Genomic DNA, 20,101 nt, shown 5'->3' on the forward strand with positions numbered 1-20,101 from the left:
TTTCCGTTCCACTTCTTTAACGTTTCTTTAGTATGACTTTACCCAAGAAATTTTACATTTACATATAAGACATGACAGACTAGTAATTGAAAAAGCCTCTTCTTCCTGAAAATTAAGAAACCATTTTGTAATTTAACTCACTAACCACACTAACAAACAATGAACTACAAGATTTTGATTATAAGTTCCTATAATTTTAAATGAAAACCTTTAGGGAAATAATGTTACTTACCACAGTTTTGTTCATCACTCAGATCTCCACAGTCATCATAGCCATCACACACCAGGCTATAATTAAGGCACTTGCCTGTGTGACAGTGAAACAGATTCTCACTGCAATCTGAAAAAAAAAAAAGAAAAAAACAGAAGCCACTGATGGGTCATCAGAGCAGAATAGGATGTTACAGTAGTAGCTGGTATAACAGAATCATATCATGGGGGGGGTGGGGGGATCATAATGGTGACCTGGTCCCATCTGCTGTTTCCCAGGGGAGGAGACTGTGGTGCAGAGGGAGCCACTAACGTACTCAGGGTCATATAACAAGTTACTGTAGAACCATGACGAGGACCCACTGGCTCCCAGGCCAATGCTCTTATCACTTCCTGAAAATGCCCACATTCCACACTATGTCACTTGAAAGCTTCCTCATAGCCAAATATGAGAAAAGACATTCTCAACCCGCCATAGTTTCTAGTGAAGTTCAGTTTCATACAGAATGAATACTTCATAGACAGTGAGTAGTTATTTCTTTAAAAAGTTTTTTTTTTTTTTTTTTTTTTTTTTTTTAAATTTTATTTTATTTTTAAACTTTACATAACTGTATTAGATTTGCCAAATATCAAAATGAATCCGCCACAGGTTTACATGTGTTCCCCATCCTGAACCCTCCTCCCTCCTCCCTCCCCATTCCATCCCTCTGGGTCGTCCCAGTGCACCAGCCCCAAGCATCCAGTATCGTGCATCGAACCTGGACTGGCAACTCATTTCATACATGATATTTTACATGTTTCAATGCCATTCTCCCAAATCTTCCCACCCTCTCCCTCTCCCACAGAGTCCATAAGACTGTTCTATACATCAGTGTCTCTTTTGCTGTCTCGTACACAGGGTTATTGTTTACTTTAAAATGAAAGCCTAGTTTTGTCAATGGTAAACATAGACATAACAAAGAGAAAAACTCATTTACATTACAGAGTCGTTACTCACATTACTCACACAACTTTACCACTTAAGTCAACAGAATGTTTCATAGCATGACCCTCAGATAAGCAGTACTGTCCTAGATTATGATGCCAAAATAAGAAAAAGTGATGTAATCCTTGAAGAAATTAGGTAAAAACACTAGACCATTCAGGTATGACCTAAATCAAATTCCTTATGACTATACAGTAGAAGTGAAAAATAGATTTAAGGGACTAGATCTGATAGAGTGCCTGATGAACTATGGACGGAGGTTCGTGACATTCTACAGGAGACAGGGAGCCAGACCATCCCCAAGAAAATGAAATGCAAAAAAAGCAAAATGGCTGTCTGAGGAAGCCTTACAAATAGCTGTGAAAAGAAGAGAAGCGAAAGCAAAGAGGAAAAGGAAAGATACACCCATTTCAATGCAGAGTTCCAAACAATAGCAAGGAGAGATAAGAAAGCCTTCCTCAGTGATCAGTGCAAAGAAATAAAGGAAAACAATAGAATGGAAAAGACTAGAGATCTCTTTAAGAAAGCAAAGATGGGCTCAATAAAGGACTAGAATGGTATGGACCTAACAGAAGCAGAAGATATTAAGAAGAGGTGGCAAGAATACACAGAAAAACTGTATAAAAAAGATCATCATGACTCAGATATCGTGATGCTGTGATCACTCACCTACAGCCAGACATCCTGGAATGTGAAGTCAAGTGGGCCTTAGGAAGAAGCATCACTACAACAAAGCTAATGGAGGTGATGGAATTCCAGTTGAGCTATGTCAAATCCTGAAAGATGATGCTGTGAAAGTGCCACATTCAATATGCCAGCAAATTTGGAAAACTCAGCAGTGGCCACAGGACTGGAAAAGGTCACTTTCCACTCCAATCCCAAACACAGGCAATGCCAAAGAATGCTCAAACTACTGCACAATGGCACTCATCTCACACGCTAGTAAAGTAATGCTCAAAATTCTCCAAGCCAGGCTTCAGTAATATGTGAATCGTGAACTTCCAGATGTTCAAGCTGGTTTTAGAAAAGACAGAGGAACCAAAGATCAAATTGCCAACATCCACTGGATCATTAAAGGGGCAAGACAGTTCCAGAAAAACATCTTATTTCTGCTTTATTGACTATGCCAAAGCCTTTTTGTGGATCACAATCAACTGTGGAAAATTCTGAAAGACATGGGAATACCAGACCACCTGATCTGCCTCTTGAGAAATCTGTATGCAGGTCAGGAAGCAACAGTTAGAACTGAACATGGAACAACAGACTGGTTCCAAATAGAAAAAGAGTACATCAAGGCTGTATATTGTCACCCTGCTTATTTAATTTATATGCAGAGTACATCATGAGAAACACTGGGCTGGAGGAAGCACAAGCTGGAGTCAAGATTGCTGGGAGAAATATCAATAACCTCAGATATGCAGATGACACCACCCTTATGGCAGAAAGTGAAGAGGAACTAAAAAGCCTCTTGATGAAAGTGAGAGGAGAGTGAAAATGTTGGCTTAAAACTCAACATTCAGAAAACTAAGATCATGGCATCCAGTCCCATCACTTCATGGCAAATAGATGAGGAAACAGTGCCTGACTTTATTTTTTGGGGCTTCAAAATCACTGCAGACAGTGACTGCAGCCATGAAATTAAAAGACACTTACTCCTTGGAAGGAAAGATATGACCAACCTACACAGCATATTAAAAAGCAGAGACATTATTTTGTCAAGAAAGGTCTATCTAGTCAAGGCTATGGTTTTCCAGTGGTCATGGGTGGATGTTGAACTGTAAAGAAAGCTTAACATGGAAGAATTGATGCTTCTGAACCGTGGTATTGGAGAAGACTCTTGAGAGTCCCTTGGACTGCAAGGAGATCCAACCAGTCCATCCTAAAGGAGATCAGTCCTGGGTGTTCATTGGAGGGACTGATGTTGAAGCTGAAACTCCAATACTTTGGCCACTGATGCGAAGAGCTGACTCATTTGAAAACACCCTGATGCTGGGAAAGATTGAGTGAAGGAGGAGAAGAGAACGATAGAGGATAAGATGGATGTATGGCATCACCGACTCAATGGACATGAGTTTGGGTAAACTCCAGGAGTTGGTGAAGGACAGGGAGGCCTGGAATGCTGTGGTCCATGGGGTTGCAAAGAGTCGTACATGACTGAGTGACTGAACTGCACTGAACTGAACCTCAAGAAGCTTACAATTTGATGTTGGAATAAACATCATGGAAGAAAGTTTTAATAAGAAGATAGATCTTGTTCTTGAATAAACCAGAACTCCTATCCTAGTTCTTCCATCTATTGGCTATGACGGAGTGTATTAGTTAAAATTTGCGTCTGCAAACTTAATTATGAACTTATGATAAGAACAACTACTTAATACAGTTCAGTTCAGTTCAGTCGCTCAGTCGTGTTCAACTCTTTGTGACCCCAGGAATCGCAGCACGCCAGGCCTCCCTGTCCATCACCAACTCCCAGAGTCCAACCAGACTCATGTCTATCGAGTCAGTGATGCCATCCAGCCATCTCATCCTCTGTCATCCCCTTCTCCTGCCCCCAATCCCTCCCAGCATCAGAGTTTTTTCCAATGACTCAACTCTTCGCATGAGTAAAAAGTACTGGAGTTTCAGCTTTAACATCAGTCCTTCGAATGAACACCCAGGACTGCTCTCCTTTAGAGCAGACTGGTTGGATCTCCTTGCAGTCCAAGGCACTCTCAAGAGTCTTCTCCAACACCACAGTTCAAAAGCATCAATTCTTTGGTGCTCAGCCTTCTTCACAGTCCAACTTTCACATCCATACATGACTACTGGAAAAACTATAGCCTTGACTAGACGGACCTTTGTTGGCAAAGTAATCTCTGCTTTTGAATATGCTATCTAGGTTGGTCATAACTTTCCTTCCAAGAAGTAAGCGTCTTTTAATTTCATGGCTGCAGTCACCATCTGCAGTGATTTTGGAGCCCAGAAAAATAAAGTCTGACACTGTTTCCACTGTTTCCCCATCTATTTCCCATGAAGTGATGGGACCGGATGCCGTGATCTTCGTTTTCTGAATGTTGAGCTTTAAGCCAACTTTTTCACTCTCCTCTTTCACTTTCATCAAGAGGCTTTTTAGTTCCTCTTCACTTTCTGCCATAAGGGTGGTGTCATCTGCATATCTGAGGTTATTGATATTTCTCTCAGCAATCTTGATTCCAGCTTGTGCTTCTTCCAGTCCAGCATTTCTCATGATGTACTCTGCATAGAAGTTAAATAAACAGGGTGACAATATACAACCTTGACGAACTCCTTTTCCTATTTGGAACCATTCTGCTGTTCCATGTCCAGTTCGAACTGTTGCTTCCTGACCTGCATACAGATTTCTCAAGAGGCAGGTCAGGTGGTCTGGTATTCCCATCTCTTTCAGAATTTCCCACAGTTTATTGTGATCCACACAGTCAAAGGCTTTGGCATAGTCAATAAAGAAATAGATGCTTTTCTGGAACTCCTTTGCTTTTTCCATGATCCAGCGGATGTTGGCAATTTGATCTCTGGTTCCTCTGCCTTTCCTAAAACCAGCTTGCACATCAGGAAGTTCACGGTTCACATATTGCTGAAGCCTGGCTTGGAGAATTTTGAGCGTTACTTTACTAGTGTGTGAGATGAGTGCCACTGTGTGGTAGTTTCAGCATTCTTTGGCATTGCCTGTCTTTGGGATTGGAATGAAAACTGACCTTTTCCAGTCCTGTGGCCACTGCTGAGTTTTCCAAATTTGCTGGCATATTGAGTGCAGTGCTTTCACAGCATCATCTTTCAGGATATGAAATAGCTCAACTGGAATTCCACCACCTCCACTAGCTTTGTTCGTAGTGATGCTAAGGCCCACTTGACTTCACATTCCAGGATGTCTGGCTCTAGGTCAGTGATCACACCATCGTGATTATCTGGGTCATGAAGATCTTTTTTGTACAGTTCTTCTGTGTATTCTTGCCATCTCTTCTTAACATCTTCTGCTTCTGTTAGGTCCATACCATTTCTGTCCTTTATCGAGCCCATCTTTGCATGAAATGTTCCCTTGGTATCTCTAATTTTCTTGAAGAGATCTCTAGTCTTTCCCATTCTGTTGTTTTCCTCTATTTCTTTGCATTGATCACTGAGGAAGGCTTCCTTATCTCTTCTTGCTATTCTTTGGAACTCTGCATTCAGATGCTTATATCTTTCCTTTTCTCCTTTGCTTTTCTCTTCTCTTCTTTTCACAGCTATTTGTAAGGCCTCCCCAGACAGCCATTTTGCTTTTTTGCATTTCTTTTCCATGGGGATGGACTTGATCCCTGTCTCTTGTAGAATGTTACGAACCTCATTCCATAGTTCATCATGCACTCTATCAGATCTAGGCCAAGAGAAGACTCTATACATGGACATCACCAGATGGTCAACACCGAAATCAGATTGATTATATTCTCTGCAGCCAAAGATGGATAAGCTCTATACAGTCAGCAAAAACAAGACCAGGAGCTGACTGTGGCTCAGATCATGAACTCCTTATTGCCAAATTCAGACTTAAATTGAAGAAAGTAGGGAAAACCACGAGACCATTCAGATATGACCTAATAGAGTTAGGGGAAGACATAAATAATAATGTATGTAGATGCCAAGGCAACTCAATGGGAAAAGAATACTCTTCAACAAATGATGTGAGGACAACTGGATTGCAAGTATGCAAAGTTAAACTCTGATGTTTATCTCAAACCATATAAAAAAATCTCAAAATGGATTATAGATTTCAATGTAAGAGCTAAAATTATGAAGCTTCTAGAAAAAAAAAATAAGAAAAAAGTCTTTCTGATGGGGGGTGGCAAAGAATTCTTGGATATGATAATAAAAGCACATACCTAAAAAATAATAAATGATATTCATTAAAATTAAAAAGATCTTCCCAGTTACTAAAGAATATGCCTACAATGCAGGAAACCTGAGTTTGATTTCTGGGTTGGGAAGATCCCCTGGAGAAGGGAATGGCTACCCACTCCAGTATTCTTGCCTGGAGAATCCCATGGACAGATTCTTGTGGGTTGTTACAGTCCATGGGGTTGCAGAGTCAGAAATGACTGAGTGACTAAACACTTCCACTTTTAAAATTAAAAACATTCGTGCTTCCAGAGATGCTATTTTAAAGATGAGAAGACAAGTCACATGCTGAAAAAAAATATTTTCAAAGCATGTATCTGATAAAGGACTTATATCCAGAATATACATAGATGTCTTATACTCAATAAGACAAACCACTCAATTACAAAGAAACAAAAGAACTTGAATAGAAAGTCTTCATGAAGGATATACAAATGGCTGATAAGCACATGAAAAGGTGCTCAGTGTAATTAATTATTAAGGAAATGCAAATAAAACCACAATAAGATACCATTAAATATCCCCTAAAATAGCTGTAATAGATAAGACAGACAATATCAAGTATTAACAAGGATTCTGAGAAATCGAAACCCTCATATATAGTTGGTGGGGGTGTAAAATAATAATGCTACATTGGACAGCAGTTTGACAGCTTCTTATAAGCTTAACTATGACTTCATGAGATTCACGAATTCCACTCTTAGAAAAATCTACCCAAGAGAAGTGAAACATATACTCACACAATGACTGGCATGTGAATGTTTATCACAGTATTATTCATAATAGTCAAAGCCTAGAAATAATCCAAATGCTCAACAACTGGTAAATGCACAAGCAAAATGTAGTGTATCCATACAATGGGATACTGGTCAGCAATTAAAAATATCCAACTACTGATGCATGTAACAGCATTGATGAAGCTCAGACACATTTTGCTAAGTGAAAGAAACCAAATACAAAAACTGCATATTTTGAGACCCATTTATAAAGATTCTGGAAAAGGCAAACTTACAGACACAGATGTGGCTGTGGCTGGAGATGTGGGAATGAGGACTGAATGCAGATAAACAGGAGGGAAATGTGGGGAAAGATGGGAAAGGTCTAGAAGTGGATCGTGGTGAGGGTTTCACAATCCTATACATTTACTAAATAACTTTACAGTATATGTTATACCTCAATAAGGTAAAAATGTTTACATGTAAAGGCTGTAGTTAGTAGCAACTAGATTTCTTAAATGTATTGGGTTGGTCAAAAAGTTCATTCAGGTTTTTTTGTAAGATGTCATGGGAAAATCCAAATGAACTTTTGGCCAACCCAATATTATCTTTTCCCTTGGAGTGAATTAAGTTCAAAAACAGATTCTTAAGGCTGGAGAGGGATCATGGAAGATGTGCAGAATTTTAGTAGAGTGGATGAAATGAAAATTTCAGCATGTTTCAAGTAGAAGGAAAGAACAAAGCAAGAACAAGCAACAAGAACAAAGCAAGAAATGCAAGAAGCAAGAACAAAGGAAAGAAGTGAGAAAAAAAGCCACATATGAGGATTAGTCTGCTTGACTGATAACGATCAAGAATCTAATGGTAAACATCCCTGCCTCCTGAATTCCGGCTAATTGTTTCTCCTGAAGCAAAAGTCTGCTTCTGATACAATCGGTGATGGGTACTTCTTTACCATGGGGCTTCCCAGGTGGCATTAGTGGTAAAGAACCCACCTGCCAATGCAGGAGATGTAAGAGATGTGGGTTCAATCCCTGGGTCAGGAAGATACCCCGGAGGAGGGCAGGGCAACCCACTCCAGCATTCTTGACTGGAAAGAGGAGCGTGGTGGGCTACAGTCCTTAGGGTTGCAAAGAGTCAGACATGACTGAAGCGACTTTGCACACATGCACCTCTTTAAACATCCCAAATTCTATAACAATTCATTATAAAAATCTTGGGCACTGACTAGTGAAACAGTGAGTCACATCAAAATATTATACTTGTTATTTACATGAATCATCAACTTCTATTTCAAAGAGCACTCTTCTAAGAAGTCACTTAAATACTTTCAGAATCACACCATTTTAGGAATGGAATGTGCCTTAGAGATCATCTGTTCAGCACCATCATTAAGAGGGTGTACACACATAAAAACATACAGAACCTTTTAAGTCCTTTTTTTTTTTTTCATTTCCCCTGGGCCAAATAATTTTCAAATGAGGACAATTATCATAAGGGAAAACATAAGGACTAAAAAGAGGCGCCAGTCTTCACCTTGACCATACTATTTCCCCCCATTCAGCCTAGGGTGCTAACTCCCCATCCTGCACCCTATTGCCAGCTGAGCTGACCACATACATACCGACTGAGTCAAGAAAGGTTGACTGAGGTTCTCCTGCCCACTGAGCTAAGTTGGGGAACTTGTGCATCAAGATATATACATTTCCTTGGAAAATGTTAAAGATCTTTTTGATTTTTGTTTTATTTTCATCTCTTATGAGAAGTTTTGAATCAGGATGCTAGAATCAGCATTACGGGGGGATCTTCACCTTGACCATCAGTGCAGAAGTACTTACATCACCAGAGGGAGGAGGCAGTGTGAAGGGGTGATAGATTTTAAACATATGAATTAATATTTTGTAAGCAGTACACTTCACTTTTTTGGATGGTAGGACTAGAGAATCAAATACTTGTTTCAGAATCTGATTAACCTGAGAACACTTAAAATATTCCCAAGGTCCATTCTGGGATCCCTGGTAATTCATACAAAAAAAACCTCGTTGGATGTATTTTGTAAATTAATGCCATCATTGATTAACTTATTTCATAAATGGAGATGATTCAAACATTTTTTATAATTCCTCATTATTCATACAGGTACAGGCTCAACTTTCCACTGCTATGACTTTCTTGGTTAGAAGCCATTCTCTGACGTTAGATACAAAATTAGCTGCATTTGGAAAACAACTTGTTACCTCCCTAAGGTCTGTGTGATTAGTAAACACAGAAAACCTTAACCAGAGGCAGTGCACACCCAGAAATACATAGCAAATAGCAAAGATCACAGTGCTTCCTTTTACTGGAATAAATGTTTGTTTCACCTGAAAAGAGATGTTATAAGTGCAATCTGGGGCCAACGATCAAAACTTACAGAAGCTGCTTGCTGTGCTTTTCTTGCTCAATACAAGCATAATTTTGCATAACCTAAGGTGGGTATTTTTCTAGATACAGATCTTTTTTTTTTTTCTGAATGAGAGTTTTGATATAAAATGCTGCTTCTAAAGTTCTTGCATGGTAATATTTGTTTCAGTCTGGCATCTTACACTATTAACTTTCATCCCTCAAAAATGTCATTAAATGAAAAGAGACAGCTAAGGAACAGAAAATCTTTTTTCAAGAGCTTCATTCAATTTGCTCAGTCTCTTGAGTCTATAAACATAATCATGTTGCCTCAACTCAGGATTCAAGTAGGGATGCTCAATTTCCACCCAGAAACAGCCTTGTTTTGAGATGACCAAGAGGTTAACCAGTTTGCCTACAGTTTTCCAGCTTGTTACAGTGACCTGGGCTTCTTGATGTCCTGAGGGTTTTCAGCTATTGACTTCTAGGTCCAAAATGGGATTTCTCAACTGTAGTACTGTGGACACGTGGGGCTGGGTGACTCTGTTGTGGGGCGCTATCCTGTGCGCTGCATGTTTAGCAACAATCCTAGCCACTGCCCACTAAATGCCAGTAGAATCCCCTTAAACGTCCCCGGTGGTTACAATCAAATAGGTCTCCATATACTACAAAACATCTAGAAGGGAATATTGCCTCCGACAGAGAGCCACTGTTCTGGAATATCCAAGCATCACCTTATTCCAAGGCCAGTTTTAATCCTGTCTTTCCCATTAGCTCTCTCCTGCCAATCTGGCAACCAGTGATCTGCGCTCTTCTCTCTCACAAGATCTTTCTGTTTACACCATCTTTTGCTTTGCCATACCTATTATATTGGGCTTTCCAGGCAGCACTAGTGGTAAAGAACTGGCCTACCAATGCAGGAGACATAAGAGACATGGGTTCAATCCCACGATTGGGAAGATTCCCTAGAGAAGGGCAGGGCAACCCATGCCAGTATTCTTGCCTAGAGAATCCCATGGACAGAAGAGCCTGGCAGGCTACAGTCCATAGAGTCACAAAGAGTCGGACACAACTGAAGTGACTTAGCGTGCTCATCTATTATATTGTTCTAAAATATGATATTTAATTATCTCTGTGTTTATGTTATGATCTCTATGCCATTTCCCTGATTAGACTAAAAGGCTCATGCAGCAAAAAAATCATGTCTTAACAGTCTTTATATTTACTAGATATCTAGAACATGCTTCACACATAGCAAGAATTCAAGACTATTCAATAATTTTATTAATTCCATATCATCAGATGGCCTCAAAACAGGAGTGAATTTTCCAGACATCTGAAACTTCTTCCATTAGGGTAGAATGAAATATTTTTATTTTTATTAATTTGGTAGAAATCTTCCTAGTATTTATTTGCTCCCCTGTCTTAATAAATATAGTAGCTACAGTCATTTTTGATGATTCAGAAACATTATTTGGAATATCAGTTTTTATTCTGTGCTGCTTGGAAAGCTACATGAAAGCTTTCCAAGATAGCTTCATGTGGTGCTGTTTTTAAAACCATTGTGCATATTGTAGTATCTCTGTCTCCTCCACAATGTCTCACCTGACCTCTGGTGGGGCAGGAGTGGGAGGGATGTTGGAAGGACAGCGTGGAGGATAAGATAACAACCACAGTTACAACCATAAATCCTAGTGCCTTTTGAGAATTACTGCATGCCAGGCACTGGTCTCTGTACCTGACATCTAGTGATTCATTATTTTGCTCAACAATTCTAGAGATAGTTAGTATAATAATATTATTTATTGTCTCCACTTTACTGATGAGGACACTGAGACCCCAGAGAGATTGAGTACCTTGCCATATTTACAGAGGCAGGAAAAGATAAAGAAGAAATAGGAGGGGCTTCCCTGGTGGCTCAGTGGTAAAGAATTTGCCTGCCAATGCAGGAGACACGGGATCAATCCCTAGTCCTCAAAGATTCCACATGCCTCAGAGCAACCATGTGTCACAACAATTGAGCCTGTGCTCTGGAGCCTGGGAATTGCAACTGCTGAGCCCACATGCCACAGCTACTGAAACTTGCATGCCCTAGAACCCATGCTCCACAATAAGAGAAGCCACTGCAGTGAGAAGCCTGCAGCTAGACAGCAGTCCCCGCTTGCCACAGTTAGAGAAAAGCCCACACAGCAAGGAAGACCCAGCACAGCCAAAAAGAAAGAAAGCAGGAAAGAAAGAAATAGGAACCCAGGCAGTCTGACTCAAGACCTCGTATTATTAATCTGTGTATAACTAATTATGCTAACTAGTATATTTAGTTAACTCAGTATAATTAGTTTACCACAGTACACAAAAATAAATGGAGTAACAACCAATGTTATCCCAAATTCAGAGTGAATGACTCCTGAAATTATTTGACATTGGTTTACACGGCATAAAGTATGAGGACTTTGTGGCTGTTCTTTTCCCTGTGACAACCCACTTTCTGAGGCTTTTTCATTTGCTAAGCACCTGCTACATATCAGATGCTGTCCTAGAGCTGGTTACAGAATCATAAGATGATAGAATATTAGCAACAAAAGAGACACCAGACACCCTCTAGTGCAGTGGTTTCAAACCTGACTGTGCCCTAGAATCACTGGCAGAGTTTCACAAAGGGACTGCTGCCTGGGCGCCCCCTCCAGACTGGCAGAGCTAGAATTTCTGCAAGTGGGGCTTCCTGGAGATGCTACTGTGCTCCTAGTCTTGAAGACAAGGAAAACCAGGGGGTGAGATGTAGCCTATTTCAAGCCACAGAACTAAAAATTTTAAAATCACGTCCTAATTTTCAAAAATTTTTTCCCTATATGACTAAAATCCTTCTCAGCAGTTGGATACCTGTCCGTTTTACCAATACTTAAGGAAGAGACAGGGCTTCCCTGGTGTCTCAGACAATAAAGAGTCCACCTGCAATGCAGGAGACCTGAGTTTGATCCCTGGGTCAGGAATATCCCCTGGAGAAGGGAATGGCAACCCACTCCAGTGTTCTTGCCTGAAGAATTCCACGGACAGAGGAGCCTGGTGGGCTACAGTCCACAGGGTCGCAAAGGGTTGGACATGACTGAGCAACTAACACACACAAGGAAGAGATCAACAAACACAACAAAATGAGTTGGGAGGATGTCAGTTAGCAGTCCCAGATACCTGGTGAGCCACTGTAATAGACAATTATCTCCCTCAACGTAACAGAGCACCCAAACTAAACATTTTCCTGTCATATGAATGATCTGAGAACAATCATTCACCAAATTTGCACTTTCTGGATATTGGCAAGTCAAAAGCAGCACAATTAAGAGAAAATAAATTAATTTGCACCCATTCAGGAGTGGGTTCAAATCTGGCACTTTGAACCACTGGCAAATTATTTCATTGCCATGAGCTTCACCTCTGTACCTTAACAAAAAGGAGTAATACTTCCTTTGCTGAAAATTAAATCACATCATGCAGGTAAATGCTTCCAGCACAGTTGATTTGTGAACTCACTCAAACAGCAAACCCCTTCCCTTCCTTCCTAGGAAGGCAGTCCTCCTCCTGTACCTGTCAGAACCCTCAGAACATGGTAAATCCTTGAGCTCCAACTGGGAATGTCCAGCAAAAACCTCCTTCTCCCCTTGGGAGTATCTGTGGGCTGCATTCCAGCTCTGATCCATGCCCTAGGTCAGACGTGACAGCATTCCTTCACTTCAGCACGGTGACAACAGGAGGATGGCCCCTTCCATAAACACACACGCTGCAATACCACAGGCCCTGGCATGCTAAGTTGCAGAGGCAGATGTCCTCATAAAGTCAGCAAAAATTGCATGCAAAGTTTTCAATGTCTAACTAAGTATTTTCATGAACAAGTATTCTGAAGGGATGTATTTCCTCAATGAACCAAGCCAATGGTTTTTGAAGTATGTTCATGAGGAAGGAAAGCCTGTATCTTCCTTAATAAACTCTTTGACTCCTGGGACATTGCTGACTACCTTACAGAATAATAATAATACCTTCTTAGTTCAGTGACTGACTGGAAAAATTTACTCTTTCATTTCAACAAATGCAGCAGAGAGCTCCTCTTACTGTTTGGAGTGTAATGTTCCATGCAACGGGAGATGAAGCCAGTGTTGGCTCAGAGGTAGAGGCACCTGTAGAGTTTGAATATGACACAACATGGGCCATAATTAGGGGATAAACAAGAGATTCCACTGTAACTCCCATTACTGTATATAATTCTATTGAACCACTTAAAATCACTACTGTAGGTGCTTTGTATAATATTTGCTCCAAAATCCATAGCAATATTCAGTTCAGTTCAGTTGCTCAGTTGTGTCCAACTCTTTGTGACCCCATGAATTGCAGCACGCCAGGCGTCCCTGTCCATCACCAACTCCCGGAGTTCACTCAGACTTAGGTCCATCCAGTTAGTGATGCCATCCAGCCATCTCATCCTGTTATCCCCTTCTCCTCCTGCCCCCAATCCCTCCCAGCATCAGAGTCTTTTCCAATGAGTCAACTCTTCGCATGAGGTGGCCAAACTACTGGAGTTTCAGCTTTAGCATCATTTCTTCCAAAGAAATCCCAGGCTGATCTCCTTCAGAATGGACTGGTTGGATCTCCTCGCAGTCCAAGGCACTCTCAAGAGTCTTCTCCAACACCACAGTTCAAAAGCATCAATTCTTCGGCGCTCAGCCTTCTTCACAGTCCAACTCTCACATCCATACATGACAACAGGATAAACCATAGCCTTGACTAGATGGACCTTTGTTGGCAAAGTAATGTCTCTGCTTTTGAATATGCTATCTAGGTTGGACATAACTTTCCTTCCAAGGAGGAAGTGTCTTTTGATTTCATGGCTGCAATCACCATTTGCAGTGATTTTGGAGCCCCCAAAAATAAAGTCTGACACTGTTTTCACTGGTTCCCCATCTATTTCCCATGAAGTGATGGGACTGGATGCCATGATCTTCGTTTTCTGAATGTTGAGCTTTAAGCCAACTTTTTCACTGTCCACTTTCACTTTCATCAAAAGGCTTTGTAGTTCCTCTTCACTTTCTGCCATAAGGGTGGTGTCATCTGCATATCTGAGCTTATTGATATTTCTCCCGGCAATCTTGATTCCAGCTTGTGTTTCTTCCAGTCCAGCGTTTCTCATGATGTACTCTGCATATAAGTTAAATAAGTAGGGTGACAATATACAGCCTAGATGTACTCCTTTTCCTATTTGGAACCAGTCTGTTGTTCCAGTCTGTTGTTCTAACTGTTGCTTCCTGACCTGCATACAAATTTCTCAAGAGGCAGGTCAGGTGGTCTGGTATACCCATCTCTTTCAGAATTTCCCACAGTTTATTGTGATCCACACAGTCAAAGGCTTTGGCATAGTCAATAAAGCAGAAATAGATGTTTTTCTGGAACTCTATTGCTTTTTCCATGATCCAGCAGATGTTGGCAATTTGATCTCTGGTTCCTCTGCCTTTTCTAAAACCAGCTTGAATATCTGGAAGTTCACGGTTCACGTATTGCTGAAGCCTGGCTTGGAGAATTTTGAGCATTAGTTTACTAGCATGTGAGATGAGTGTAATTGTGTGGTAGTTTGAGCATTCTTTGGCATTGCCTTTCTTTGGGACTGGAATGAAAACTGACCTTTTCCAGTCCTGTGGCCACTGCTGAGTCTTCCAAATTTGCTGGCATATTGAGTGCAGTGCTTTCACAGCATCATCTTTCAGGATTTGAAAGAGCTCAACTGGAATTCCATCACCTCCACTAGCTTTGTTCATAGTGATGCTTTCTAAGGCCCACTTGACTTCACATTCCAGGATGTCTGGCTCTAGGTCAGTGATCACACCATCGTGATTATCTGGGTCGTGAAGGTCTTTTTTGTACAGTTCTTCTGTGTATTCTTGCCATCTCTTCTTGATATCTTCTGCTTCTGTTAGGTCCATACCATTTCTGTCCTTTATTGAGCCCATCTTTGCATGAAATGTTCCCTTGGTATCTCTAATTTTCTTGAAGAGATCTCTAGTCTTTCCCATTCTGTTGTTTTCCTCTATTTCTTTGCATTGATCGCTGAGGAAGGCTTTCTTATCTCTTCTTGCTATTCTTTGGAACTCTGCATTCAGATGCTTATATCTTTCCTTTTCTCCTTTGCTTTTCACTTCTCTTCTTTTCACAGCTATTTGTAAGGCCTCCCCAGACAGCCATTTTGCTTTTTTGCATTTCTTTTCCATGGGGATGGTCTTGATCCCTGTCTCCTGTACAGTGTCACAAACCTCAGTCCATAGTTCATCAGGCACTCTATCTATCAGATCTAGGCCCTTAAATCTATTTCTCACTTCCACTGTATAATCATAAGGGATTTGATTTAGGTCATACCTGAATGGTCTCGTGGTTTTCCCTACTTTCTTCAATTTAAGTCTGAATTTGGTAATAAGGAGTTCATGATCTGAACCTCAGTCAGCTCCTGGTCTTGTTTTTGTTGACTGTATAGAGCTTCTCCATCTTTGGCTGCAAAGAATATAATCAGTCTGATTTCGGTGTTGACCATCTGGTGATGTCTATGTGTAGAGTCTTCTCTTGTGTTGTTGGAAGAGGGTGTTTGCTATGACCAGTGCATTTTCTTGGCAAAACTCTATTAGTCTTTGCCCTGCTTCATTCCATATTCCAAGGCCAAATTTGCCTGTTACTCCAGGTGTTTCTTGACTTCCTACTTTTGCATTCCAGTCCCCTATAATGAAAAGGACATCTTTTTTGGATGTTAGTTCTAAAAGGTCTTGTACGCCTTCATAGAACTGTTCAACTTCAGCTTCTTCAGCATTACTGGTTGGGGCATAGACTTGGATTACTGTGATATTGAATGGTTTGCCTTGGAAACGAACAGAGATCATTCTGTCATTTTTGAGATTGCATCCAAGTACTGCATTTCGGACTCTTTTGTTGACCATGATGACTACTCCATTTCTTATGAAGGATTCCTGCCTGCAGTAGTAGATATAATGGTCATCTCAGTTAAATTCACCCATTCCAGTCCATTTGAGTTCGCTGATTCCTAGAATGTCGACATTCACTCTTGCCATCTCTTGTTTGACCACTTCCAATTTGCCTTGATTCATGGACCTGACATTCCAGGTTCCTATGCAATATTGCTCTTTACATCATCGGACCTTGCTTCTATCACCAGTCATATCCACAACTGGGTGTTGTTTTTGCTTTGGCTCCATCCCTTCATTCTTTCTGGAGTTATTTCTCCACTGATCTCCAGTAGAATATTGGGCACCTACTGACCTGGGGAGTTCCTCTTTCAGTATCCTATCATTTTGCCTTTTCATACTGTTCATGGGCTTCTCAAGACAAGAATACTGAAGTGGTTTGCCATTCCCTTCTCCAGTGGACCACATTCTGCCAGATCTCTCCACCATGACCCGCCCGTCTTGGGCATCTAGCAATATTACTTAATGTAAATATGTGCTCAGACACTCAGTGGTGTCGAACTCTTTGCAACCCTGTGGACTGTAGCCTGCCAGGCTCCTCTCTCCATGGGATTCTCCCAGCAAGAATACTTGAGTGGGTGGCCATGCCCTCCTCCAGGGGACCATCCCAACCCAGGGATTGAATCCACCTCTCTTAAGTCTCCTGTACAGGCAGGTGGGTTCTTTACCACTAGTGTTACCTAGGAAACCCAATGTAAATATAATACGTCCCATAAAAAATATTTTTTATGTACAATCATGTACCATAGGTTTTTCTGAAGAGAGAATTCCAAATTATAAAAACAAATATCTTAGTAAAAACATTTCTAACAAAATATGAGCAACATAACTGAAATTCTATAGGATGCTAGATATTATATAAAATAAATTAATGCATGAATAAATGTGAGGTCATTATGTAAACAAATAATTTTGAGGAAATACCAAGTTAAGATAAAGTTAATGTTTAAAAAAAAAAAAAACTGGGATTTATCAGAAACTTTAGTGAGCAAATATGTACTCTAACTCTCTGGGATGTAGATCAGGGCTTCCCAGGTGGCTCAGTGGTAAAAGAATCCCCCTGCCAGTGTAGGCATTGCAGGAGACATGGGTTCAATCCCTGGGTCAGGAAGATCCCCTGAAGGGGGAAACGGCAACCCACTCTTGCCTGGAAAATCCCATGGACAGAGGAACCTAGTGGGTTACAGTCCATGGGGTCACAAAGAGTTGGACATGACTGAAGCAACAGAGATCTGACAGACATCATTTCTCATGCTTTTTCCCAGGCATTTTTCAAGACTCAGGTACAATAAAATACCAGTTTGGGAAATACTGACCCTAACTAAATATTACCACAACATACTGCCTTTCAAAAGTTATGGCAAATAAATGTCCTAGAAGCCTTCATATGGAAGAAGAGTTGGCCTGCCTGGTAAACACACCAGAGGAATCTTTCAGTTGAGGTGAGCAATTGAGAGGAGCTCTTATAAAGCTTTGGCAATTCCTACAGGAAGGAAAACACAGCTTTTCCTATAGTAACAATTGCTGGTCATATAACCATTAAAAAGCAATTCAAACACCATTGTATATGGGCTTGTTTTGGAGGCAGATCCTGCAATGTATTCTTGAGGCTAATTTTTCCAATTTATCTGTTGCATAATTGCAAACCAATTTGAGATCTGAATACATATTTGATGGGGACTGAAAGACTGTGTCCTCCCAAAATTTATAGATTTGAAACTGTGTACAAGCCCTGTGCCCTTGTCTTTGTCTGACTCAAGAGTTAATGACTGGGAAATGTGAAGATGTAGAAACAAAGAAGGCAATGGCACCCCACTCCAGTACTCTTGCCTGGAAAATCCCATGGATGGAGGAGCCTAGTAGGCTGCAGTCCATGGGGTCGCTAAGAGTCGGACATGACTGAGCGACTTCACTTTCACTTTTCACTTTCATGCATTGGAGAAGGAAATGACAACCTACTCCAGTGTTCTTGCCTGGAGAATCCCAGGGACGGTGGAGCCTGGTGGGCTGCCGTCTATGGGGTCGCACAGAGTTGGACACGACTGAAGTGACTTAGCAGCAGCAGCAGAAACAAAGAACAGCTGTTGGGCTGGGGAACTGGTAACAATTTAGAGTACAATTCTGTCACATGACAGAATTACCAAACTCCCAGTTCCCTGGAAGGTACAGATAAATGCCTGACACACACTCATAAGTTGCTTTTACAGGAAGCAGACCGCCTCCAGATGAAAACTGCTGACCACAAGAACACAGACCTTAGACTGGTTGAAACCAGAAGGTTGATAAGGCTTGAAACTTACCTGATACCAACCAATCCAAGACCTATGCATAAGCTGATCATGTCCTAAACACTATAAAAGTCCTCACTACCCCCTCCAGGGTGGGTCACACAGTTCAGGGCATTAGTGCACTGAGGCCCCCTTTGCCTGGCAAAGCAATTAAAGCTACTCTTTTCTATTTCAGCCAAAAGTCTGTCTCTGTGTTTCTATTCTGTTTCAGCAACATGTTGAAGCTTTAATCCCCAACATGATGGATAGGGCCTGTGAAGTAATGATAAAGATCAGAAGGGTGGGACCCTAATTCAACTGAGCTGATACCCTTATAAGAAGGGGAAGAGACACACGAGAGCTCTCTCCTCCCTTCCTCCTCCCTCCTCTCCCCTTCTCTTCCTCTCTTGCTTTCCCCCCAAAGAGGTTATTTGAGTACACAGGCATATGGCAGTTACCTGCAAGCCAGGAACAGAACTCTCATCAGAAACTGAACCCTGTTGGACCTTGATCTTGGTCTTTTCAGCCTCCAGAACTGTGAGAAAATACATTTCTGTTGTTTAAGTCTCAGCTTGTGGTATTTTGTAAGGCAGCTCAAGCAAACACATACAATATTGGACAAACCACCATTTTTGGTCAAAACGACTAACTAAATCAATGATAAGAAAGTGGAGGATGTTTAAAGGCTGAATCTACCGATCCATAGATGCAGAACAGTTGGTTCGTGCCTTAATTCTCTCCAGGCTGAGAGGAAGCATAAACAAACAAGACATTTTGAGTCTTCTGTGTCACGAATGTTAAAAATCATGAGGGTAAAAAATGTTCCTATTAAAAATATCCTTCTTTTTTTTTAAAAAGTTGACCTTTATACTCTTAGAACTTTAAAAACAAAAACAAAAATCCTCACCCAAAGAAAATAAATGAAAAGCCTTTTTCCAATTTTAAGATACTTGAAGGAAAAACACTTTGAGCCCGATCTGTTCCAAAGCACATCTAGCTGTCAAGTTCCTAATGGAATCAGGCTTTTGAAGGTGTGCAAACATGCAGCTGTCATGTGGGGCGGGGGAAAATAAACACTTTGCTCACCAAAGAAAGGCAAACTAACAGCAGTCCACCCAAGCACTGGGTGGTTGTCAGGACTAGACAATGGAATGCTCTGGTTTCCAGGCCCCTGAATAGAAGCCATGTCCCTGCAGACAACCCCCACACCGCCTGCCACATACTGCAATGAGCCTCGTCACTCCAGTCATCGCAGTCGTTGTAGCCGTTACACTGCAGTTTCCTGGGGACGCAGATGCCACTGGTGCACAGAAAGCTCTCGCCCCCTCTGCAGAGCGCTAAAAAAAAGGAGAGAGGCAGAAAAGCAATGTCAAAATAAATAAGAGGGTTTTTTTTTTTTTTTAATTAGGAGAAATAAAGAACAGAAAGAAAACCTTCTCTTGATGTTCAACAGATGTGTTTCCCAACTCCCTCAGTTTCATTGTCACCAATTCCTCTCTGGCTTTCCAGAACATTAATTGTAAAATTACCTGAGAAGAATACAAAGTGTTTGCCTGAGAAAAGTGAAAGGAAATTCGCCAGTCGGCTTTCACAGCACAAGCAAGCAGCCTCGTCTATTGCACAACTTATGTGCGGAAACATACCGAATGGCAGTAT

At 41.0% G+C, this 20,101-nt stretch overlaps 1 protein-coding gene across 4 annotated transcripts in view; it reads right to left on the bottom strand.

Moving 5' to 3' along the window:
* CORIN (corin, serine peptidase) overlaps window positions 1-20,101 on the bottom strand; it is a 268,724-nt gene that overhangs the window by 87,297 nt on the left and 161,326 nt on the right. For 3 of the 4 annotated variants that reach the window (XM_055588487.1, XM_055588485.1, XM_055588486.1), the window contains exons 6-7: window positions 19,669-19,782; window positions 233-340 (exon numbers count right to left, since the gene is read on the bottom strand). In XM_055588487.1, coding sequence (XP_055444462.1) covers window positions 233-340; window positions 19,669-19,782 — 222 coding nt within the window. The remainder of the gene's footprint in view (window positions 1-232; window positions 341-19,668; window positions 19,783-20,101) is intronic. The other variant, XM_055588484.1, reaches the window with a different exon arrangement.

Source organism: Bubalus kerabau, chromosome 7 (genome assembly GCF_029407905.1).
Source record: "Bubalus kerabau isolate K-KA32 ecotype Philippines breed swamp buffalo chromosome 7, PCC_UOA_SB_1v2, whole genome shotgun sequence".
NCBI lineage: Eukaryota > Metazoa > Chordata > Mammalia > Artiodactyla > Bovidae > Bubalus > Bubalus kerabau.